At 46.4% G+C, this 26,334-nt stretch overlaps 1 protein-coding gene across 1 annotated transcript; it reads right to left on the bottom strand.

Moving 5' to 3' along the window:
* Positions 1-521: 521 nt before the first annotated feature.
* RIT1 (Ras like without CAAX 1) lies at positions 522-26,278 on the bottom strand. Its single transcript, XM_065420035.1, has 6 exons — positions 26,153-26,278; positions 25,883-26,006; positions 23,827-23,883; positions 13,124-13,197; positions 12,344-12,535; positions 522-4,488 (listed from the first exon to the last, which is right to left on the bottom strand). Exons 2-6 carry the CDS (start codon positions 25,974-25,976, stop codon positions 4,258-4,260), a joined length of 648 nt encoding a protein of 215 aa, XP_065276107.1. The 5' UTR covers positions 25,977-26,006; positions 26,153-26,278; the 3' UTR covers positions 522-4,257.
* Positions 26,279-26,334: the final 56 nt, after the last annotated feature.

Here is a 26,334-nt window from a genome sequence, read left to right as displayed (position 1 = left end):
AAGAGGTCAGACTAGATGATCACAATGGGACCTTCTGGCCTTAGAATCTATATACAATTGGTCAGTTCAGTAGGTAGTTGAGCAGTGCTCTTCCTCGCGGATGTTAACCTCTCAGATAGACTCCAAGAGTAATGCTTTTTGCCATCTATGGCGGGCTAGGAGACCCACCCTGGCAGATGAAGAACTGAACTGGCCCCAGTTATACATGCCTTTGTCATCTTCCATCAGGTTTACAGCAATGCAATATACCTGGGCATGAAGCCTTCTGCCCTCAGGAAACTCCAGCTAATTCAGAATGTGGCTGTGCATCTTTTCAGAAAGATGAACTACTGCAAGCACATCAAATCTAGCCTTTGCTCTCTACATTGGCTTTCTATTTAGAATACTGTGTCAAGTTCAAGGTCTACCACAAGAGTAAAAAATGTTTATGCAGGAGATAGGGTACTTTTTCAGAAGCTGCTCCCAGATTGCTGAACAAATTCCCACCAGACCCAAGAACTATCACAAACTTCACTACCTTCTTCTGCACATGCAAAGTGCACTACATTTATTTCGCTTTCTTTAATATGAACACATTTTTATATTTATTTTAAAACTCCAAACAATACACTGCACACATAACAGAGTATTAGAGAAAGCGAACCACATGAGACATGTGCCATGTAGCTTAATGCGCTACAGGCACTCATACTATCATGTTAAGATTGGTACAAGAACGTCTATAAAATAAAATAGGATTACAAATGCTTGTTAAATAAATCCCTCATGATACCTGAACCATGGAACACTGGTGTCTGCCTAACTGAAGGGGCTGAGGACTTGAGAGCTCATATGGATCAGATAGGGGTGCAGATAGAACCAGCCCAGATCAACAACACAAAAAAGGTGATTATAGTTGCCTTTCATTTATTATAAAAACAAAAAATTTCAGATTAAATAAAAAACCTTGTAAACTGGTGGAGGACTAAATGTTTTTAAAAAGGAGTTGTACAATAGCTTCAATTAAAAAAGAATATTAACCTGCCTTTTTTAAAAGGGTATCAAAACAGTTGCCCCATTGTTAGCTAGTAAAAACTAAGAGCAAATAATACACGAAGAAAACGATACAAAGGGAAATACAGGATTAAGTTCTCCTGTATGCTAATATCAAGTTTTCCAGACCAAAGTTTAGCTGCTTACCCTTCTAAACACCATCATCTTCCCAACCCTCAAAGTCAAAAAATGGCAACTCAAAGACTCTTATATAGTACATACAAGTCTGAACTATTATATTAATGAAAATTCTCTCTCACTCTTAAGCAGGTCGTAGCACCAAACTCTTCTTATGGTACTTCTTAGCCTTGCATCTTTTAAACAGTTATTTAGTTTTACAGCTCACCTTCTAAGCTCCAGCTAGTAAGCTAACTCCACCAAAAGTTATGCGCACGCTACAAACTTTCTACTTATTTCTGAGCCCCCAGCCGCAATGTTTTCTATTGACAGTCTTAGGCACCTAGGATTAAAACATAAAATACAAACATTTATATTAAAAATTCTGTATTGTGTCAAATGAAATAATCATTTCTTTGTGTACAAATGTATACATGACAAAAATAAAACAATCTTCTTGAACAACATTGTGTAAAAAAGTGCTTGCTGTTCAGATTTATTAGTTCCACAAGCAACAGGCTCAAATGGAATCACTCAACATTGAATTTGTTAAAGGGCTAATTTAAGGCACAGAAATCCCACCATTTATCAAAAGGCAAGAGTAGGAATTAGCCCCATTAGGTTTTATCGCTGCTCACATGTTATGTTTCGTTAATGCCTGCAAGTTTTGAACATACTAGTAGCTGAGTAGAATTTCAAGTCAAATTTCTATCCTTGAAAAGAAGTAGGAATTAAAATTGTGTTTAACTTTTAGAGAAAGCTGGTATTGTCTCATCTTTTAATTAGAAACAGCCTTTTTTTGTGTGCGTGCGCTATTTCTATATTTTTTCACTGATGTTTTCTGTTGTGTGGCTTACCTGGGATTTTTATCTCATGGTTATAGACAGTACTTACTCCAATACTGAATAACTATTAGGGCCTTAATTTCTAAATCAGTAACTATGGTAAAGGTATGCAATATTGCTCATGAAGTTAATTTTAACAAAATATTTCATCTTACACTGCAACAAACAACTAAAATACATTCTAAATGTTCTAGATTATTTTGAGCTACTTTTTCCATGTAATGGATTGTGGCACAGCACAGCATAACACAGGTGGATTTGCAATGGAACTTTATAAGAAAGAACCCAGAAACTGATTTATACAACTTTGTAGTCCAGGTGCACAGTTTTAAAAAAGCAAAAAAATAAAACAAAAGAAACAGAGAAAATTCTATATCCGTTTCTCTGATTTCCTACACAGAAAATCAAACTTAAAAAGCTTACATTTCCTATGATGCTGTTTGCAAAAGAACAGGAAAAGCTAAGCAGTTTAGTGAAGGAAATCATGAGGGCTCACCCATTTGTCCTATTTGTTGCTTTCATTGAATCCTTTATACACAAATCTTAACATCTCTGCATTCCAACTCTGAATGTACAATGATCGTGTGTGTCAAACTAAGGCTGAAAATACAGATCTGACACCAACCCAGTACAGTCAATGTAATTACTGACAAAACCAATCATAGAATACAGTTGTGATACTATACTTGTGGGCAAGGAAGCACTTTCGTTTTAAATTCCAGTTTTTAGAGTTTGATTTTCTGAGAAATTATGTTTAGCCTACATTTTCTCTTGCCATTTCTGAGTTACCTATGTGAATTATGTTACTTAAAAAATCCATCTTTCATGCTATTTTTATACTTGAATAAACTCTGGATTAAAAATCTTCAGAACTGACATATATATATAGTCCTCCATGAGGAACATTTAATTTGCAGCATTTGAAAAATGTGCTGCTTCACAAAACACCAGCTTCCTAACCAGCGTAAGTGATCACTGGGCACAAATATCTACATATACCCACTTGAGTGTGTGTATATGTAGGGATATCCATGTATATATCATTCTCAGGACTGACATTAAGCCCAGGTAATCATCATCTTCCCCTCAACTCCCCACCTACTTGCAATGGATGAGTCTCACCAGGTTCGGAGTTATTTCTGCTAGGTCCTATTGCCAGCAATCTCTAATTTTACACTCTCCCTCCACAACACAGTGCAGTGTGGGGTACAGAGCCTCAAAGCATAAAAAAATCTGTAATGAATCTGTGTTTGAGACTTCAATCTAACAATATTGGCTTCTTTAAGAAAAGAACGTAAAATTTAATGCAAATACATAAGCTAATGCAACATTACAGATAAGATTTTAAGCATGCAAGTCAGGAAAGTCAAAACTCTACTTTCCTAGAGCCCCTGCAACTCTATCACATTGCACATACTTTACTATGGCAGTACAAGAACACTATATACATTAAGAAAATGCTACATATTCATGCAATGTTCTCAAGTTATGGCTGCCATGGGAATCAATTTTAATTTTCCTGACTTGTTTAAAATCTAAACTATACTGTTGCATTACACGTGTTTCTTATAATTATTTTTATATAAACATGCACATGGAGTCCATCATTACTTGTTTGTTGGAAAAATGCACAATCAGACCATAAAGCAATTTCAGCATGAGTTCTTCTCACTGACATGTGCACGCAGTTTGTTCCATTAGTCTGCTATATGTGCTTCACAAACATTATTTTCAACACTGATCTTGACAAGCCTTCTCATACATTGTGAATTACTTTTCCAGAAAGCAGCAAACTTTGTTGTGCAATTCTCCAGGAAAGAGGGAAAGAAAAAAAAACAAAACATCCCGACAACTAAGTTAGGCTCTAAGTAAAAGTTCAAAGACATTCTACATAGTGCGGTTTTCATTATGCTGAGATCCCTTAAGACAAACATTTAAAAGTGCAGGAACATACGTAACAGCATTTGCAACCAACTACATCAGTGACATTTGCTGGATACAAGTCAGAAAGTGACAGTAAACAAAAGTAAAACCCACTGCTGTGTCATAGACCAAATGTTCTGAAATGGGGGGGGAGGGGGGAGAAGAGGAAGATTACTTTAAACAATGTAAATCGCAGCCCCGCCCCCAAAACTCCCAATAGTTAGATTTCCTTTTAAAATAGTCAAAAAATAGAGAAAGCATAATGCTCAAAAATGTAGGTCACTGGACTGCTTTGACTACATATTCCAGTTCACAGTTTGACAGATACACCCCCTCCCCTTCAGGTCACTGAATCTTTCTTCTTTCGGAATGGTGACTTTAGTCTTTTCCATACGCTGCTTTTGGGTTTGGATTTTTTTTCCATGGCCATTATTGCTTCCTTCTCTTTCCTACGGATCTCTCGCACAAGAGCATGAAATACATCATCGATATAATAGCGGAATGCGGCTGACGTTTCAAAAAAAGGGCAGCTGAATTCTCGTGCTAAAGCTGAGCCTTCTTCTTTGGAGACCTTCAACAAAGTACATATTTGTCAACAAAGCAAAAAGTGTTCATTCCTTCCCTCTTTCTGCTCCCTTTGCCTGTTCCTCTCACTCTTAACCATGTGCATTCTTTCACATTACCTGCTCCTTTTGGAACATCCCCTTTCCATGCATCTCTCTGAAATCTCTCCCTAAAATCAACTTTTCTCTAAACTTTTGTTTACTCCTACTCATTCACCTGATCTTTTAAACATCTGTACTGCATCCTATATCCATAAAACATCCAGCTCCTTGAGGTAGGGACTGAGTCATAATCTGCATTTGTAAATAATGCTTACACCTTTGGCACTATACAAGTAATAAATAGAAAAGGGTTTTAATAGCACTAAATGCAAACAAATTAATCAATCTTTCAAGACCTGAAAAATTAATAAAAACAAATGAGAATGATTGTTAAGGTGGAATGACAAGACACGTATTAGGTCACAATTAATCCATTTCCCTGACAGTGTAGGAGTGTTCTCTACTGCAGGTTTTCTAGCCTTTTGTCCAAAATTATGGTGCTTCAGCCACATTCCTGTGGAGACTATTCCACTGACTAAAACATTTTAGTCAGGATGATTTTACAGATATTGAGACTATTTTTTTCCCCATTCATAATTTTCTCTCATTTCATATTTAAACACCCTTTTATCAAATAATTAATCTCCCTTGTTGGTGTTAAACCTGCAACTATCTGAAGGGCAACATGCAACCTCCCCAAGTTGTCAATAGGAAAGTTATATTTCTTCACATCAGTCACCACCTGTGATTTTTGGTGGTTTTCTCTGAATGCCATCCGATTTGTCCATCTTTCCTCCCAGAACTGAGCACAGCATTTCAGAATATGGGCACACTGGAGCATATGAAGGGACTCTTGATTCCCTGTCCTGTGATATGACTCCTCAGCATATATATCCAACAATGTCCATGGCATTTTGCTCTCATATCACATTGGAAACTCAATTTCCTGTGCAACCACTACCTGTGGTCTATTTCAGGGTTACTATTTGCCAGATTTTTTCCCCCTCACAGTGAATCTGTAATTTGGATTATTCTTCCCCAAATGTTCTAGCTAACACTTTCCCAAGTTGAATCTTATTTTATTTTCTGCCCTTTCTAAATCCCCTTTTATTATTTCTCTATTCTCAATGTACTCACAACCCTTTCTAATGTATTACTATTTGCAAAGTTTGTTCAAGTGCTGTTTAATCCCCTGTGCAGATGCACTCTCCTTTCAGGATAAGAGAAATTGAAAACATAACGGGAGTTGAGGGTTAGAAATTCTAGTGGCAAACAAAATGGTTACCTACCTTTTCGTAACTGTTGTTCACGTCCATTACACATTAGGTGTGCGCGCACTGCGTGCACAGACGTTGGAAACTTTTTCCCTTAGCGGCTCCCGTTGGGCCGGCAGGGGATTCCCCGCCAGCGTGGCGTCACATGCTGGTGCATATATACCCCTGCTGGTGCATATATACCCGTCGACCAGATCCCCCTTCAGTTCCTTCTTGCCGGAGACTCCGACAGAGGGGAAGGAGGATGGGAAGTGTAATGGACGTGAACAACACATCTCGAAGAACAACAGTTACGAAAAGGTAACCAACCGTTTTTTCTTCGAGTGATTGTTCACGTCCATTACACATTAGGTGACTCACAAGCTTACCATAAGATGAGGGTAGGAGTCATGGAACAATTGACTGAAGCACAGCCCTGCCGACTGCCACCTCCTCTCTGGCCTGTTGATGGACTGCGTAGTGGGCTGTGAATGTGTGCACCGACCACCAGGTGGCTGCGCTACAGATCTCCTGGATCGGAACCTGCGCCAGGAAAGCTGCTGAGGACGCTTGAGCCCTAGTGGAGTGAGACGTGATTGCCGGGGCTGGCACCTTGGCGAGCTCATGGCATGTGCGGATGCAATCCACAATGATATCCGTTGTGCTGAGACAGGGAGTCCTTTCATCCTCTCCGCAATGGCGACGAACAACTGCGTTGACTTGCGGAAAGGCCTAGTTCACTCCAGATAGAACGCCAGGACCCTACGGACATCTAGAGTACGCAGGCTACGGTGACTCGGGTCAGTGTGTGGTTTTGAAAGAACACTGGTAAACAAATATCCTGTCCCATATGAAATTGCGATTACTTTAGGGAGGAATTTAGGGTGTGGCCTAAGTTGCACTTTGTCCTTATAAAAAACTGTATAAGGGGGCTCCGAGGTGAGGGCCCTCAACTCGGACACCCTCCTTGCGGACGTAATGGCCACCAAAACGTCACCTTCCAGGAGAAGTGAGTGAAAGAGCAAGAGGCTAGGGGCTCAAAAGGGGGTCCCATGAGCTTGGTCAGGACCAGGTTAAGGTTCCAGGGAGGGACTGGTGGGCATGAGTAGGGAAACATCCTCTCCAGTCCCTTGAGGAACCGGGCTACCATGGGGTTGGAAAACACAAAGCCCAGACTCCCCCGGCAGCCAGATGCACTCTAACTGAAGAAGGGAGCGAGACCTTGATGTTTGAGATGCAGTAGGTATTCCAGGATGAATGGAATGGAGGCCTGAAGCGGCTGTATATGTTTGGGCTTACAACAGCAGGAGAATCTCTTCCACTTAGCCAAGTATGTCGCCCTAGTGGAAGGTTTCCTACTGCCGAGAATTTGACGTACCTGAAGAGAGCACTGGCTCTCCATAGTGTTCAACCACAGAGTTTCCACGCCATGAGATGCAGTGACTACAGGTTCGGGTGGAGCAGGCGCCTGCGGTCCTGTGTGATGAGATCTTGGTGCAGGGGCCGGGCAATCGGGGCGGCCGCTGACAGCTCCAGCAAAGTCGTAAACCAATGTTGGCAGGGCCAAGCTGGGGCGATGAGAATCATTACCGCCCTGTCTCTGCGAACTTTGAGGAGAACTCTGTGGATGAGCGGGAGCGGTGGAAAGGCATACTTCAGACTCCCGCTCCAAGGGATCGCAAAGACATCTGCGACCGAGCCCACACTGTGGTTTTGGAAAGAGCTCATTTGGGGAAATCCCCACTTCTGGAAGATCGATTGCAAGACATCCGATCTCATCGACCATTCGTGCATGCGGTACGACCTGCTGAGATGATCCGTCAGCTCGTTTCGCTCCCCCGGGAGGTATGACGCTACGAGGTGTACTGAGCGACCTATACAAAAGTCCCATAGGAGAAGGGCCTCTCGGCAGAGGGGAGAGGATCAGGCTCCGCCCTGCTTGTTTATATAGAACATGGCGGTGGTGTTGTCTGTCAGAACTGTCACGCTGCGACCTTCTAAAGTAGTGTGAAAGGTTTGGCAGGCTAGGCGAACCGCCCTGAGCTCCTTCACATTGATGTGGAGCAACCTTTCATCCCTGGACCACAAGCCTTGCGTCCGTAGGTTCCCCCAAGTGCGCTCCCCAGTTGAAGTCTGACGCGTCTGTTACCAGCGTCAGAGTGGGCTGTGGTGCAGCGAATGGGATCCCCTTGCAAACCGCCTGCTGATTGAGCCACCAGTGCAGGGAGTCCAATACCTGGGCAGGGATTGTCACTACAAAGTCTAAGGGGTCTCTGCCCAAAATGCCGTTAGCCTTCTTGACAACAAGGGCACACTGTTGACTCATATCCAGCTTCTCATCCACTGTAACCCCTAGGTCCTTTTCTGCAGAACTGCTTCCTAGCCATTCGGTCCCTAGTCTGTAACAGTGAATGGGATTCTTCCGTCCTAAGTGCAGGATTCTGCACTTGTCCTTGTTGAACCTCATCAGGTTTCTTTTGGCCCAATCCTCTAATTTGTCTGCTGAATAGGTCTAGACGTTTAGCCTCCTTGGCCTTGGGAGCCGGGGCTTGCTGACCATGTCGTTCCCGTTCATGGACCGCTGAGACGACCAGCGAACAGGGGGCCAGGTGACAAAAGAGGAAGTCATATCCCTTGGAAGGGGCAAAATACTTCCTCTCTAAGCCCTTTGCTGTTGGCGTGCTAGAGGCTGGGGTTTGCCAGACCGTCTTGTAGTTGGACTGGATTGACTTTATGAGCGGGAGCGCAATTCTGGAGGGGCCTTCGGGGCTTAAGATGTCCACCATAGGATCCTCCTGCTCTACTGCTTCCTCCACCTGTAGGCCCAAGTTCTGGGCTACTCTGCGGAGCAGCTCCTGGTGCGCTCTGTGGTCAATCGGAGGAGGCCCTGACACCGCTGTGCCCGCCACAGCTTCATCTGGGGATGACAAAGAGGTGAGGGCCTTCTGCGTCTCCTCCTCCAGACCTCCTTGCCCTCCCTCGCAAGCTGGGGGCTCATCCGGGTCCTGCCTGACTGCCTGCCTCGGGACAGCACCAGGCTCAGTGCCGCTTCCGCTCTCCTGTGTTCTGGAGAAGCGTCTGGTGGCCTGGATACCGTGGCCTCCTTGGGCGCAGAGGGGTGCCTGTGCGGGGACCGGGACCAATGCACCGAATAGCCAGATCTTGAGGCTCTGGAGGAGGGCCCTTCCTGTTGGTGATAGTGGCCCTTTTGGATACCATGGGCCTGTCCTGGCGGGTCTCATTGGGGATGCCACGGGGCTCCCTGCTAGGCAGTGCCCTGCGGGCATAGCTGGAGCGGCTTGAGTCCACCTCGGATTCCGAGGAAGGCGACGTCGAAAGCCAAGGCGGTGCCGTAGAACGGTGCTGCTGGGAGGCTGGAGAACAGCTCCTCGCCGACTGGTACCGATACTCCCGGGACTGGGATTGTTGGCTTGTGCTTGGGCTCGGGGACTTCGGTCTTATGTCGGCTCGGTGCCGGCCTGGCGATGGCGCCGGGGAGCGGTGCACTGACGGGGCCGGTGCCGTATGTTGGCTGGAATCCGGTGCCCTCGAGTCCCGCTGAGTCAGGGGCAACTGGGAATCCACAGAGGCTGAGCTCGACCCGGACCGACGTTGGGAGCAATGCCGGGATGGTGACCTCGATCGGCGCACCATTGCCGGCTTGCCTCTGGACAGCACTCTTGGTGATGGTGCCGGAGGCTTCTCTTTGGCAGGGAGGGGGCTTGCCACCGACAACTCGATCAGGTCCTTTGCCGCCTCAAAGGTGTCTGGTGTGGAGGGCTGTTCTAGGAGCTCCTCCAGCCCTTCCTCCGCACTCAAGGCACTTAGCCCGGGGCTCAACGGGCTCGTCGGCACCGGAGCCACCGGTGCCGGAGCATGTCCTGGGGCAGCACTGCCCTTTTGAGTGCTCGGTTCTTTTGCTTGCGTCGCCTTCTTATGCGGGGAGCGCTCTCGGCTTTTAGGCTGGCCCTGTGACCATGCCGGTGAGGTCGAACGGTGCCGGGGCCTGTCTTGTTGCCTCGGTGCAGTATGCTTGCAGTGCCCCACCGGTGCCGGATCGCGAAGTGACGCTGGCGCCGAGGCCTGATGGCCCGAGGCCAAAGGTTGCAGCGCAGCCTCCATGAGTAGCTGCTTGAGGCGAAAGTCTCTTTCTTAGTCCTTGGCTTAAAAGCCTTACAGATCTTGCAGTGTTCAGTCTGATGCGACTCCCCCAGGCAACGGAGACACAAGTCGTGGGGATCACTAATAGGCATAGGCTTGCGGCACGTGGCACAAGCCCTAAAGCCTTGGGTCTGCGGCATGCCCCGCAGCCCAGGGCTGGTGTTGGAGACAACTTCCAAAAACCTAGAACAAAGGAATCTTAACTATCTACTATTAAGAAATGCTAACTACTGATAACTACTAACTACTGATAACTGCTGATAACTATGCTAAGGGACACTCGCAATTGAGAGATAGAGAGCTGTTCCGACGCCAGGGGGGTCGGGTCGGCAGGGGTATATATGCACTAGCATGAGACGCCACGCTGGCGGGGGCTCCCCTGCCGGCCTGACGGGAGCTGCTAAGGGAAAAAGTTTCCGACGTCCGTACACGCGGCGCGCACACACCTAATGTGTAATGGACGTGAACAATCACTCGAAGAAGAAACCCAGGTTTTCAAAGCTGAAAACTGATGAGTTTGAGATTATGTCATGTCTATTAACATTAGTATTCCATAATAAAACCACCTGTAGTTTAGAGATCCTGCATTCTGTGCTTACCACCATTGCATCACATCCCTCTTTCAACATTACTAATACAAATATTACATTTATTTTAAACATTAAATCAAGAGCAAAAAATGTAATCTAAGGAAAAGGAATAAGCAAATACACTTAGGATAAACCACAGCATTATGTTTTAAGTAGGGCTGTCGATTAATCACAGTTAACTCATGCGATTAACTAAAAAAAAAATTAATCGCAATTTTAATTGCACTGTTAAACAATACCAATTGAAATTTATTAAATATTTTGGATGTTTTGCTACATTTTCATATATATTGTATTCGGTGTTTTAATTGAAATCAAAGTGTTTATTATTTTTTATTACAAATATTTGCACTGTAAAAATGATAAACAAAAGAAACAGTATTTTTCAATTCACCTCATACAAGTACTGTAGTGCAATCTCTTTATTGTGAAAGTGCAACTTACAAATGTAGATTTTTTTTTGTTACATAACTGCACTCAAAAACAAAACAATGTAAAACTTCAGAGCCTACAAGTCCACTCAGTCCTACTTCTTGTGCAGCCAATCGCTAAGACAAACAAATTTGTTTACATTTACCGGAGATTATGCTGCCCTCGTCTTACTTACAGTGTCACCAGAAAGTGAGAACACAAGTTAGCGTGGCACTTTTGTAGCTGGCATTGCAAGGTATTTACGTGCCAGATATGCTAAACAGTCGTACGCCTCTTCATGCTTCGGCCACCATTCCAAAGGACATGCTTCCACGCTGATGACACTCGTTACAAAAATAATGTGCTAATTAAATTTGTGACTGAACTCCTTGGGGGAGAATTGTAGGTCCCTGGCTCTGTTTTACTTGCATTCTGCCATATATTTCATGTTATAGCAGTCTCAGATGATGACCCAGCACGTTGTTCGTTTTAAGAACACTTTCACCGCAGATCTGACAAAACGCAAAGAAGGTACCAATGTGAGATTTTTAAAGATAGTTACAGCATTCGACCCAAGGTTTAAGAATCGGAAGTGCCTTCCAAAATCTGAGAGGGATGAGGTGTGGAGCATGCTTTCAGAAGTCTTAAAAGAGCAGCACTCCGAAGTGGAAACTACAGAACCTGAACCACCAAAAAAGAAAATCAACCTTCTGCTGCTGGCATCTGATTCAGATAATGAAAATAAACGTGCATCGGTCCGCACTGCTTTGGACTGTTATCAAGCAGAACCCATCATCAGCATGGATCCATGTCCCCTGGAATAGTGGTTGAAGCATGAAGGGACATATGAATCTTTAGCACATCTGGCAAGTAAATATCTTGCGAGGCCAGCTACAACAGTGCCATGCGAACGCCTGTTCTCACTTTTGGTGACATTGTAAACAAGAAGTGGCAGCATTATCTCCCGCAAATGTAAACTTGCTTGTCTGAGCAATTGGCTGAACAAGAAGTAGGACTGAGTGGACTTGCAGGCTCTAAAATTTTAGATTGTTTTATTTTTGAATGCAGTTTTTTTGTACATAATTCTACATTTGTAAGTTCAACTTTCACGATAAAGAAATTGCACAACAATACTTATATTAGGTGAATTGAAAAATACTATTTCTTTTGTTTTTTCACAGTACAAATACTTGTAATAAAAAATAAATATAAAGTGAGCACTGTGCACTTTGTATTCTGTGTTGTAACTGAAATCAATATATTTGAAAATGCAGAAAACATCCAAAAATATTAAAATAAATGGTATTCTAGTATTAACAGCGTGATCACAATTAATATTTTTAATCACTTGACAGACAGCCCTAGTTTTAAGATATACACCTTCTGAACTCCTTTGGGTAGTTTACCTGTCGGAGCGGTTTCAGATCAGATTTGTTCCCCACAAGAACCACAGGAGTGTCATCAGTGCGCCGAACCCGGTAGATGAGCTGTTTGAACTCACGCACTTCATGAAAACTGCGTCGGTCCGTGATTGAATAACAGATGATAAATCCCTCACCTGCCCTCATGTACTGGTCCCGCATAGCTGTAAACTCTGCCTAGAAAGAATGTTATATTTCAATTCTCGTACAATTCTCTATCCATTCTAAGAACAGCTATATGCCTCGCAACATACTGGTTTGCTTATGCCACACATTGTCCACTGGAAAAAACTGGAGATTTTATGGATTCTCCCTATCTGAAATATTACTTAAACACCTGAAATACACAATTAAAATTGCAACATGTAGCAGTCAGTGTTAAAAGAACGTTATGAATGGTTTGTTTCCTTTCTGTCCTTTAACACATCAAACAAAATACTGTGAAAATTTGGGACCAATATACGAAGCAAATGAAAGGCATGAGTTTCTGTTGCTTCAGGGAATGGGTAAGAATGTTGGCACCTCTTCGTTTGTATATATTATGTATAAAAAAAGGACAATGGAAAATGGGGAAACAATAAAGCAGGGTACAAAACAAATGCACATTGTGTGGCTACCAACAAATACAATATGTTGGGGAAATGGGATAATTCAGGAGACAAAACTAGAAGAAAAGTGAGAGACAAGCAATACATTTTTAAAGGATCTCTGTGAATATGCCTGGCCTTTAGTTCCATCCTATTCATATTTTTATTGCTCACATACCTGTCCTGCTGTGTCCAAAATGTCCAAATTTGCAGGTTCATCATCAATCCGTATTTGTATTTTATAAGCATCCTCTGTGGATTTAGAAGAAGGGTAGGGGGTAACAGAAGTTCAGTAAAACTACAGTACTGATCTCATGCATACAACAAAATACTACTACTGAGCATTTGATATAAAGCAATGGAAAATACTTTATAAAATCAATTGTAATAATGTAAGAATTCAGTTTTGCACGCCTTAATAAAGACATACTCTCTCAGGCTACATCTACACTACAGGGGGGGTCGATTTAAGATACGCAAATTCAGCTACGCGAATAGCGTAGCTGAATTCGACGTATCGCAGCCGACTTACCCCGCTGTGAGGACGGCGGCAAAATCGACCTCCGCGGCTTCCCGTCGACGGCTCTTACTCCCACCTTCGCTGGTGGAGTAAGAGCGTCGATTCGGGGATCGATTGTCGCGTCCTGACGGGACGCGATAAATCGATCCCCGAGAGGTCGATTTCTACCTGCCGATTCAGGCGGGTAGTGTAGACCAGGCCTCAGACTAATGGGCCTTTCCCAACTGAGGTGAACAGGCAGACAAATAAAATAAAATAATCCTAATGGCAGCCACCAACAGAACTGCCAATTTCCTAAAACAGGATAAATTACTAAGTATATGTCTACACAACAAGCACAACAACAGCACAACTATGCCACTGTAGTGTAGACACTGACTACAGCAACGGAACAGGTATTTCCGTCACCATAGTAAATCCACCCCCTTGTGAGGCAGTAGCTAAATTGATGAAAGAATTCTTCCATCAACCTAGCTTCGTCTACAATGGAGGTTAAGTCATCCTAAATACGTTGCATAGGGCATGAAATTTTTCACAGTCCTGTGAGACATAGTTAAGATGACCTGAGTTTCAGGTGTAGACCAGGCTTTAGAAAGATAAACAGATCTTTCCCTCCAAATTAAACTAACCCAAATTAAAAAGATAGTTAAGACCCAGACAGACTGCGAAGAGCTACAAAAGGATCTCTCAAAACTGGGTGACTGGGCAACAAAATGGTGGATGAAATTTAATGCTGATAAATGCAAAGTGATGTACATTGGAAAGCATAATCTCAACTATACATACAAAATAATGGGGTCTAAATTAGCGATTACCACTCAAGAAAGATCTTGGGAGTCATTGTGGATAGTTCTCTGAAAACACCCACTCAATGTGCAGCAGCAGTCAAAAAAGCGAACAGAATGCTGGGAATAATTAAGAAAGGGATAGATAATAGGACAGAAAATAATGTTGCCTCTATAAATCCATGGTATGCCCACATCTTGAATACTGTGTGCAGATGTGGTCGCCCCATCTCAAAACAGAGATAGTGGAATCGGAAAAGTTTCAAAAAAGGGCAACAAAAATGATTAGGGGTATGGAACGGCTTCCGTATGAGGAGAGATTAATAAGACTGGGACTTTTCAGCTTGGAAAAGAGATGGCTAAGGGGAAATATGATTGAGGTCTATAAAATCATCACTGGTGTAGAGAAAGTAGATAAGGAAGTGTTGTTTACTACTTCTCATAACACAAGAACTAGGGGGTCACCAAATTAAATTAATAGGCAGAAGGTTTAAAACAAATAAAAGGAAGTATTTCTTCACACAGCGCACAGTCAACCTGTAGAACTCCTTGCTGGAGGATGTTGTGAAGGCCAAGACCATAACAGGATTCAAAAAACAACTAGATAAATTCATGGAGGATAGGTCCATCAATGGCTATTAGCCAGGATGGTCAGGAATGGGGTCCCTAGCCTCTGTTTGCCAGAAGCTGGGAATGTGCGACAGGGGATGGATCACTTGATGATTACCTGTTCTGTTCATTCCCTCTAGGGCACCTGGCACTGGCCACTGTCAGAAGACAGGATACTGGGCTAGATGGACCTTTGGTCTGACCCAGTAGGGCCATTCTGATGTTAAAAAACGTCACCAAAAGGTGCTCAGATGTTATAGTCATGGGCACACTATAAGAACCTGAATAGAAACTCAAGTTCTCCTTTCCGTTTGATCAGATTCTCCTGTCAACACTAATGGGCTGAGTGACAACTCCAAAAGAGGTAGACTGAATAAAACAGACAGCTAGTGTGAGAAGATCTCAAAGCAGGAGCTAGTAACAACACTTTATTTGGAGACAAAGATTGCAGAAGGTCCTGATCCATGGCTAAGGCTCCTACGCGCCATGGTAATACAAATAATAAACAACAGTAAAATCCTATAGGATTTTGAAAAATCATGGTGCCATGGCCGGCAAGTATCGAAGGCGGGGGGAGGTTGTGCCTCCCCAAACAGCCTTGCGTGATCCCGCCGACACTCCACCCCCAGACCCCTTCCTGCTTCCTGTTCCCGGGCTGTGTGCTGCCGGGGTCTTTCCCCCCCATCCGGTGGCCAGAGCCCCAGGTTGGGGCTAAGGGGCTAATGGGGGCCAGCCTGCACTCCGGGGCTGGGCGAGGGGAGGCTGCGCTGCCCTCCCAATGTGCCGGGGCTGGGGCCCATGCTGCCTGCTCACCTGCCTGGCACTCGGGGGGGGGGGGGGGGAGGGTGGGGAGGGGGAAAGAACCATCCGCCCTCCCAGCACTCCAGGGCTGGGCCATGCCACCTGCCAATGGCCGGGGGAGCTACGCCGCCTGCTCAGGTGCTTCGAGGCTGGTGGTGCTCGGGCAGCCTGGGGTGGGGGGAAAGAGGGGAGTTGGCTGCCACGCCAGGAAGGGGGGATGGGACTCTGGGCTCCGGCGGTAGGGGCAGGACCTCAGGCAGAAGGGGTAGTCCGGGCGGCGGGCAGAGAACTCCATGCGCTGCCTTCATCTTCAGGCACCGCCCCCCGCAGCTCCCACAGCCAGGAACGGGGAACTGCGACCAATAGCAGCTTCAGGGGAGGTACCCGCAGGCAAGAGCAGCAGCGGAGCCCTCTGCCCACCCCCACCCCAGGGACGTGATGCCGGCTGCTTCCGGGAGCAGCACGAGGCCAGAGCAGGCAGGCAGGCAGCCTGTCCTAGCCCCAGTGCGCGCCGCTGCCACCCTGGAGCCACTCCAGATAAGTGGTGCCGGACCGGAGCCCGCCCCCCGAACACCTCCTGCACCCTGCATCACAACTCCCTGCCCTGAGCCCCCTGCTGCACCCCACACCCCTCCTGCACCCCCAACCCCCTGCCCTGAGCCCCCTCCTGTACTCTGCATACCCTCCTGTGACCCAACCCCTTACCCTGAGACCCCTGCCGTACCCCACCCCTCTCCTGCGCTCCAACCCCTTGCCCTGAGCCCCTTCCTACACAGTGCACCCCCTCCAACACCCCGCACTCCCTCCCGCACCCCATCCCCCTGCCCCATCCCTACATTCATGGTCCTGCATGCAATTTCTCCACCCAGATGTGGCCCTCGGGCCAAAACGTTTGCCTACCCCTGCTCTAGAGTCATCTGCTAAAGAAAAGTTAAGGTTGCCGGCTCTGCTAATTCTCTTGGTTTATATGTGGAAGGGTAAATCTGTTGACTCATAATTTCGACAAAAGACATGGGAAAATCAAATGGAACACGCAAGAGATAATTTAGCTGAACACAAGCATTTTGGGCACTTACTCTCCCCCTCCTTTCAATCTGCTGCACGTTTATAAAAAGTAGCAATAACAAAAGGAAACAAAGGCAGTTATGTATGACAAACTATCACACTGCACAGCAAAAGTGGTATGACAGAAGAGATGATGGCCATCAAGAGGTCTTATTTTTGTTATTAGTCTGTTAATTGTGACTGGCAGTTAACTTATTTTAGTCTTTAAACTTTTTCTGCAAGTATTTAATAATACCTAGCTCCCATATAGCACTTTTCACCAGTAGATCTCAAAATACTTGAAGGGAGATAAAGTATCATCATCTCCATTTTACAGATGGAGAAATTAATTCATAGATTCCAAAGCCAGAAGGGACCATTGTGATCATCTTCCTGGTCTGACCTCCTGAACAACATAGGCCATAGAAATTCCACAAAATAATTCTTAGGGTATGTCTACACTACAGGATTAATTCGAATTTATATAATTCGAATTTAGGAAACCGATTTTATAAATTCGAATGTATTCGGCCACACTAGGCACCATTAATTCGGTGGTGTGCGTCCAAGCTACCATAGTAGCATCGATTTCCAGAGCGTTGCATTGTGGGTAGCTTTTACATAGCTATCCCATAGTTCCCGCAGTCTCCACCCCCCTTGGAATTCTGGGTTGAGACCCCAGTGCATGATGGGGCAAAAAACATTGTCGCAGGTAGTTCTGGGTACAGCCTCCCCCTCCCTCCCTGAAAGCAACGGCAGACAACCATTTCGCGCCTTTTTTCCTGAGTGAACTCTGCAGACTCCATTCTGCATCAAGCATGGATCCCGTTGTGCTCCAGAACGCAGTCTTGAACATTATAAACACCTCGCGCTTTCTCGTGGAGTTTATGCTTACACAGGACCAGAAAAAAGAGGCGAGGAGGAGGAGGAGGCGGCGATTGCAGCGCAGCGACCAGCGTGATGAGGACATGGACACGGACACAGAATTCTCTGAGACCGCGGGCCCCGGTGCTTTGGAGATTATGATGTTAATGGGCCAGGTTATAGGCTTTGAACGCCGATTCTGGGCCCGGGAAACAAGCACAGACTGGTGGGACCGCATAGTGTTGCAGGTGTGGGACGATTCCCAGTGGCTGAGAAACTTTCGCATGCGTAAGGGCACTTTCATGGAACTTTGTGACTTGCTTTCCCCTGCCCTGAAGCGCCAGAATACCAAGATGAGAGCAGCCCTCACAGTTGAGAAGCGAGTGGCGATAGCCCTGTGGAAGCTTGCAACGCCAGACAGCTACCGGTCAGTCGGGAATCAATTTGGAGTGGGCAAATCTACTGTGGGGGCTGCTGTGATGCAAGTAGCCAAAGCAATCACGGAGGTGCTGCTACGAAAGGTAGTGACTCTGGGAAATGTGCAGGTCATAGTGGATGGCTTTGCTGCAATGGGATTCCCTAACTGTGGTGGGGCAATAGATGGAACCCATATTCCTATCTTGGCACCGGAGCACCAGGGTACCCAGTACATAAACCGCAAGGGGTACTTCTCAATGGTGCTGCAAGCACTTGTGGATCACAAGGGACGTTTCACCAACATCCATGTGGGCTGGCCGGGAAGGGTTCATGACGCTCGCGTCTTCAGGAACACCAATCTGTTTAAACGGCTGCAGCAAGGGACTTACTTTCCGGACCAGAAAATAACCGTGGGGGATGTTGAAATGCCAATTGTTATTCTTGGGGACCCAGCCTACCCCTTAATGCCATGGCTCATGAAGCCATACACAGGCAGCCTGGACAGGAGTCAGGAGTTGTTCAACTACAGGCTGAGCAAGTGCAGAATGGTGGTAGAATGTGCATTTGGCCGTTTAAAAGGTCGCTGGCGATCCTTATTGACTCGCTCAGACCTCAGCCAAACCAATATCCCCATTGTTATTACTGCTTGCTGTGTGCTTCACAATCTCTGTGAGAGCAAGGGGGAGACCTTTATGGCAGGGTGGGAGGCTGAGGCAAATCGCCTGGCTGCTGATTACTCGCAGCCAGACACCAGGGCGATTAGAAGAGCACACGATGAAGCGCTGCGCATTAGGGAAGCTTTGAAAACCAGTTTCATGACTGGCCAGGCTACAGTGTGAAATTTATGTTTGTTTATCCTTCCTGAAAACCCGCCCCCTTTATTGACTCATTCTCTGTAAGGAACCCACCCTCCCCCTTCCCCCAGCTTGCTTTCAAAGGAAATAAAGTCACCATTGTTTAAAAATCATTTATTCTTTATGAATTGATTATAAAAAGAGGGAGAGAACCTGAGTGGGGTTTGGGAGGAGGATCAGCGGGAAGGAAAAGCCCAGTAAAAAAAGGTTAAGAAAATGGCAGCCTTTTGCTTGGGCTGTCCACTGGGGTGGAATGGGAGGGTGTACGGAGCCTCCCCCCCCGTGTTCTTACACATCTGGGTGGGGAGGCTATGGAAAATGGTGAGGAGGTAGGGGGGTTATACAGGGGCTGTAGCGGCACAGAACCTGAGTGGGGTTTGGGAGGAGGATCAGCGGGAAGGAAAAGCCCAGTAAAAAAAGGTTAAAAAAATGGCAGCCTTTTGCTTGGGCTGTCCACTGGGGTGGAATGGGAGGGTGTATGGAGCCTCCCCCCCCGTGTTCTTACACGTCTGGGTGTGGAGGCTATGGAACATGGTGAGGAGGTAGGGGGGTTATACAGGGGCTGTAGCGGCACTCGGTTCTCCAGCAGCCGTTCCTGAAGCTCCACCAGACGCCGGAGCATGTCTGTTTGCTCACGCAGCAGCCCCAGCGTTGCTTCCCGACTCCTCTGATCTTCCTGCCGCCACCTCTCATCTCGAGCGTCTCTCCTCTCCTCACGTTGGTCCCTTCTGTCCTCACGTTGGTCCCTCATGTCCTCACGTTGGTCCCTCCTGTCCTCACGGTCACTGGCTTCTTTCCTATACTTGCAAACCGTCTCCTTCCACTCATTCAGATGAGCTCTTTCATTCCTGGTGGATTGCATGATTTCGGAAAACATCTCTTCTCTCGTTTTTTTTTTACGACGCCTTATCTGGGATAGCCTTCGGGAAGGAGGAGGGAGGCTTGAAACATTTGCACCTGCTGGAGGGAGTGAAAAAAGGAGAGAATTTTTTTAAAAGATACATTTTTCAGAACAATGCTTATACTCTTTCACGGTGTATACTATTCACATTACATAGCACATGTGATTTCTGTGCAAGGTCGCATTTTGCCTCTTAATATTGAGTGCCTGTGGCTTTGCTGCTAGAGATCACAGACGCAGGTCGGGGCAACAGAATTCACCTTGCATGCTGCCATGGTAAGCCACTGTCTTTAGGCTTCTGCGCCCTGCTTTCCCACATACCAAGCAAAGCCCGTTGTGCTGCAGTTTTCCTGTTAGCTTGTTTTCTGCTGCTGAAGGTTAACACCCCCCCCCCCCCATCCAATTCTCTGGGATGAGTGCTTTATCCCTCCCCCCACCGCCTGGCTGGTATCAGGGAAGATCCCAGCAGGAACCAAACTAACCCCCCCCCCCACCCGCCATGAATTCTCTGGGATGAGTGCTTTATCCCTCCCCCCACCGCGTGGCTGGTATCAGGGAAGATCCCTGCAGGAACCAAACTAACACCCCCCCCCCACCCGCCATGAATTCTCTGGGATGAGTGCTTTATCCCTCCCCCCACCGCGTGGCTGGTATCAGGGAACATCCCTGCAGGAACCAAACTAACACCCCCCCCCCCCACCCGCCATGAATTCTCTGGGATGAGTGCTTTCTCCCTCCCCCCACCGCGTGGCTGGTATCAGGGAAGATCCCTGCAGGAACCAAACTAACACCCCCCCCCCACCCGCCATGAATTCTCTGGGATGAGTGCTTTATCCCTCCCCCCACCGCCTGGCTGGTATCAGGGAAGATCCCTGCTAGCAAAACGCGAAAAGCTCTGGGCCAATCCTCCCCCCCCCCCTTGCACTTGGCTAAATGCAGGGAAGGATTTCTTTTCAGCCACAGGCAAACAGCCCAGTAGGAACGGCCACCTCAGTCCCCTTAATTAAATTCCCTTATTTCAACCAGGTTACCCTAAGCGATATCACTCTCCTGAGGATTACACAGCAAGATAAAGAACGGATGTTGCTTGAATGCCAGCAAACACCGGGACCATACGCTGCCAGGCTCTGTCAGGCAATGATACCAGATTACTTGCTACTAGCATGGCGTGGTCAAGTGTCCTACCATGGAGGACGGAATAAGGCTGCACTGCCCAGAAACCTTGTGGCAAGGCTTTTGGAGTACCTCCAGGAGAGCTTCATGGAGATGTCCCTGGAGGATTTCCGCTCCATCCCCAGACATGTTAACAGACTTTTCCAGTAGCTGTACTGGCTGCGAATGCATCCCAAGTGCTCAGGGCAAATTAATCATTAAAAATGCTTGCTTTTAAACCATGTTTTATATTTTAAAAGGTAAACTCACCTGAGGTCCCTTCCATGGGGTCATGGTCTTGGGTGCTGGCTTGGGAGGCTTGGGAGGGTACTTCAGTCAGGGTGAGAAACAGTTCCTGGCTGTTGGGGAGAACGGAGAGCTGGGTGCTCTCTGCCAGCTCGTCCTCCTCCTCCTCCTCTTCCCCTTCCGCGGAATCATCAGGTGTCCCTGATGAGATTATCCCCAGCTCGGAATCCACAGTCAGAGGTGGGGTAGTGGTGGCGGCCCCCCCTAGAAATGCATTTAGCTCAGCGTAGAAGCGGCATGTCCGCGGCTCTGACCCGGAGCGACCGTTTGCCTCCTTTGCTTTTTGATAGGCTTGTCTGAGCTCCTTGACTTTCACGCGGCACTGATCTGTGTCCCTATTGTGGCCTCTCTCCATCATGCCCTTGGAAATTTTTTCATAAGTTTTGGCATTTCGTCTTTTCGAACGCAGTTCAGCTAGCACTGAATCCTCTCCCCATATAGAGATCAAATCCAGTACCTCCTGTACGGTCCATGCTGGTGCTCTTTTTCGATTATCAGCCTGCATGGTTACCTGTGCTGATGAGCTCTCTGTGGTCACCTGTGCTCTCCACGCTGTGCAAACAGGAAATGAAATTCAAATGTTCCCGGGGCTTTTCCTGTCCACCTGGCCAGTGCATGCGAGTTCAGATTGCTGGCCAGAGCGGTCACAATGGTGCACTGTGGGATAGCTCCTGGAGGCCAATAACATCGAATTGCGGCCACACTAACGCTAATTCGAATTGACAAATTCGATTTTGGCGCTACTCCGCTCGTCGGGGTGGAGTACAGAAATCGAATTAAAGGGCCCTTTAATTCGAATTAAATGGCTTCGTTGTATGGACGGTTCCAGAGTTAATTCGAATTAAAGCCACTAAATCCGAATTAAAGGTGTAGTGTAGACCAGGCCCAAGAGTACATCTTTTAAAAAAAGCTTCCAATCTTGATTTAAAAATGGTCAGTGATGGAGAATCCACCATGACCCTTATAAATTGCTCCAATGGTTAATTATTCTCACTGTTAAAAATGCACACCTCATTTCAAGCATGAATTTGTCTAGCTTCAACTTCCAACCATTGGATTGTTTTATACCTTTCTCTGCTAGACTGAAGAACCCATTATTAATTATTTGTTCTTCGCACAGAGAACAAATAGACTAATCAGGTTATCCCTTAAGATTCTCTTTATTAAGCTAAACAGATTTAAGAAGGTCAATCTATCACTATAAGACAGGTTTTCCAATTCCCATTGCTCTTCTCTGAACTCTCTCCAATTTTTCAGCATCCTTCTTGAACTCTGGACAACACGTCTTGTATACAGTATTTCAGCAGTGACCACACCAGTGCCAAATACAGAGTTAAATAACTTCTTTACTTGTACTCAAGATTCCACTGTTTATGCACTCCAGGATCACATTAGCCCTTTTGGCCAAAGCATTGAACTGAAAGCTCAGGTTCAGCTGATTATCCACAATGACCCCCAAATCTTTTTTAGAGTCACTACCCAGGATAGAGTCTCCCATCCTGAAAGTATATTTGTCCCCTAGATTACCTATATACATTTAGCCGTATTAAAACACATAATATGCTCAGTTTACAAAATGATCCAGATCACTCTGTATTAGTGACCTGTCCTCTTAATTGTTTACCACTCACCCAATTTGTATCATGACCAACTTTATCAGTGATTATTTTGTTTTCTTCCAGGTCACTGCTAAAAATGTTAAATAGCACAGGGCCAAGAACAGATCCTTATGGAAGCCTACTAGAAAGACACGTGCCCAGTTAGGATTCCACATTTACAATTACATTTTCAGACATATCGGTTTGCCAGCTTTTAATCTATTCAATGTATGCCATGTTAACTTTATACTGCTCTATTTTTTAAATCAAAATGTTGAGAGGATGAGCTCGAATGCCTTACAGAAGTGTGAGTATATTACATCAATACTATTACCTTTATCAACCAATCTTGTAATCTCATCAAAAAAGATACCAAGTTAGTTTGACAGGATCTGTTTTCCATAAACTCATGTTGATTGGCATTCATTATAGCCTACTTTAATTCTTTATTAATCCACTCCCATATCATCCATTCCATTACCTTGCCCAGGATTGATGTCAGACTGCCTAGCCTATAATTACCCAGGTCATCCCATTTAAATACTGGCACAACATTAGCTTTCTTGCAGACTTCTGGAACTTCCCTACTGTTATACAACTTAATTAAAATCAGCATGAATGGTCCAGCGAGCTCCTCAGAGAGCTCTTTTAAAATTCTTGGATGAAAGTTATCTGGACTTGCTGATTTTAAAATGTCTAACTTTAGTATCTGCTGTTGACTCCTGGGGGAATTCTGCGCCATTGCACAATGCAGAATTTGTGCAGAAATTATTGTTGTGTGCACAGAATTTTCTGTAAATATCTTTAAAGATCTGGCCATTAGTTCTGTTCCTAGCACAGCTCATAATCCTCTTCGCAGACTTTGGACTCGTAACAACTTGTCTAGCTATTACTGACATGATTATGAATGCTTTGTTTGCAGCTGAGTTTCTGGTTTTCTTTAGCGTATAAGGTTCACGGTAAATGATTCCACAAAAACTACTTTTTAACTTGCAAAAGCAGAGACAGATATTGGAGAGGTTTTTCTTACCAATGGTAGGATCATGGTCCTCTGGGAACCGGTGGCTGATGAACTGCATGGTCATAGCTGAAAATTAACATTGGATAACTACAATTACACAGGTGATTTCCAGTCCTCCTGATTAACCTCACAGGCGTAGGTGGGGACATGATAATGGTTCTTTTTGCGGATACAGACTAACACGGCTGCTACTCTGAAACCAGAGAATATTTAGAATTACTGATTACACAGATTTCAGAGTAGCAGCTGTGTTAGTCTGTATCCGCAAAAAGAACAGGAGTACTTGTGGCACCTTAGAGATTAAAATTTACTTGAGCATAAGCTTTCGTGGGCTACAGCCCACTTTCATCAGATGCATAGAATGGAACATATAATAAGAAATATATATATATACACACATACAGAGAACATGAAAAGGTGGAAGTAGCCATACCAACTGTAAGAGGCTAATTAATTAAGATGAGGTATTATCAGCAGGAGAAAAAAAAAGCTTTTGTAGTGATAATCAAGATGGCCCATTTTAGACAGTTGACAAGAAGGTGTGAGAAACATTTAAATGGTACAATTGGCATACTATTTTGGCATTCGCTAAAAATTGGAGCACTTCATAGGGAAAATGCACATTTTGTTCACCCTAAATCTCAAAGGCGATATGGTAAAATGTACTTATCAGTAAGGCTACATTTTAGTCACAGGTATTTTTAGAAAAGGTCATGGACAGATCATGGGGAGTAAACAAAAATTCATGACCCATGACCTGCCATGACTTGTATTATATACCCCTGACAAAATCTTGGGTGCCCGGGGTGGGGGTGTCGCCTAGGGACACCGTGGTTGCTCGGGGGGGCGGGAGGCTGGGGGTGCCATGGGTGCTCAGGGGTGGGTGGGTGGGTAACGGTACCCCCGCTGGTGCTGTGGGGATAAGGTGGGCAAGGCTGGCAGGCTCCCTACCTGGCTCTGCGCAGCTCCCCAGAAGCAGTAACATGTCCCTTGGCTCCTAGGCACAAGTGCGGCCGGGGGCTCCGTGTGCTGCCTCCGACCCGAGTGCCAGCTCCGCAGCTCCCATTGGCTGGGAACCACGGCCAATGTGAGCTGCGGGGGCAGTGCATACGGGCAGAGACAGCGCGCAGAGCCACCTGGCCACGCCGGAGGCGTGGGAGGGACATGTCACCGCTTCCGGGGAGCCCCGAGGTAAGCGCCTCCTGGATCCCACATCACCTCCCATGGCCCAACCCCCTGCCCTGAGGTTAACCCTAACCGAGCCCCTTTCCACACCCAAACTCCTGCTGGGGGGAGGGGCAGTGGCCCAAGACTGCCCCAGGAGCGGCCAATGCAGCTGGCCCAGGGGCTGCCCAAGCTGCTCAGGTGGCCCCCGGGCCAGCCGCACCGGCCACTGGAGAAGTCACAGAGGTCCCAGAAAATCATAGACTCCGTGACAGACTCGCAGCCTTACTTATCAGTATGAAATTGTGAACTATATTCACACCCATTGCCTATTATTGAACTATATACTCACCTATTGCCTATTACTTTCAACTATGGGACTAACAGCTTAAAATGGTTTAATAAATTAAACGTTTTATAGATAACATATTAGAACTCTGCAGTGTTTATCCTAATCAAGGATTTTCACACATATACGTTCTATTATTGAGAATACAAAGGTAGGGGCTGGGGAAAGATATATTTTTTAAAAATCTCAAACCAACCCTTATGTAGGTGACCTCTACATTGAAGCAAAGCAGATTGTCCCCCTGAAGAAGAGCTCTGTCTCACTCAAAAGCTTGTCTCTCTCACCAACAGAAGTTGGTCCAATGAAAGATATTACCTCACCCACCTTGTCCCCCTCACAGTGGGTACCTCCACAGTACAGCAGCGAGCAAACCCATTCTTCAGCTATGGGGGCCGCCGCGCTCAGCAGTGACTGAGATTAAAGCTCTGCCCCATTACAGCTGCTCTCGGACCTTGACCAACCCCTGGGGGTTCGGAGACGTCCCACGCGACAGCCTCTCCCCTGACTACTGAGCCAAAGGGCGCCACACCCCGGCAGGCCCGAGACACCCACCGCTCTTGCCCACGCCGCCAGCTCCCAGCATCACCAGTTTATACTCGCGGGATTGTCCTAAGGCGCCACCGCCCTGGCGGGCTCCAGAGTCCATCTCCCCCGGCGCCAGGAAAAACGCCGCCGCCTGCAGGGAGAAAATGTGTGTCAGGAACCGGCCGGGAGGGGGTGGAGCGGGCCGGAGCCACGGGGTCTCCACAGGCTCTCTCCGCCCCGGTCCCGCCCCAATCCGAGACGGGCTGCTTCTCCCCCACCCCAAAACCCGCAACTCACCGTGTCAGGGACTCCGGACTTCTCCGCGTCGCATCCTCCCGTCCGCACTGACAGGGCCCGTGGAGGGCAGGACCCCACCGGCCCAGGACCGGCGCACCACCGTTTCAGACCCTTCTCAGAGCAAACCAAAATGGCTGCGGCAGCGGCTCTGCGGCCTTAGGCCGAGCGAGCGCTTCATGCCC

This window comes from Emys orbicularis, chromosome 20 (assembly GCF_028017835.1).
Source record: "Emys orbicularis isolate rEmyOrb1 chromosome 20, rEmyOrb1.hap1, whole genome shotgun sequence".
NCBI lineage: Eukaryota > Metazoa > Chordata > Testudines > Emydidae > Emys > Emys orbicularis.
The sequence above is the reverse complement of the archived record's forward strand: the minus strand, read 5'-3'. Positions and strand labels throughout refer to the sequence as shown.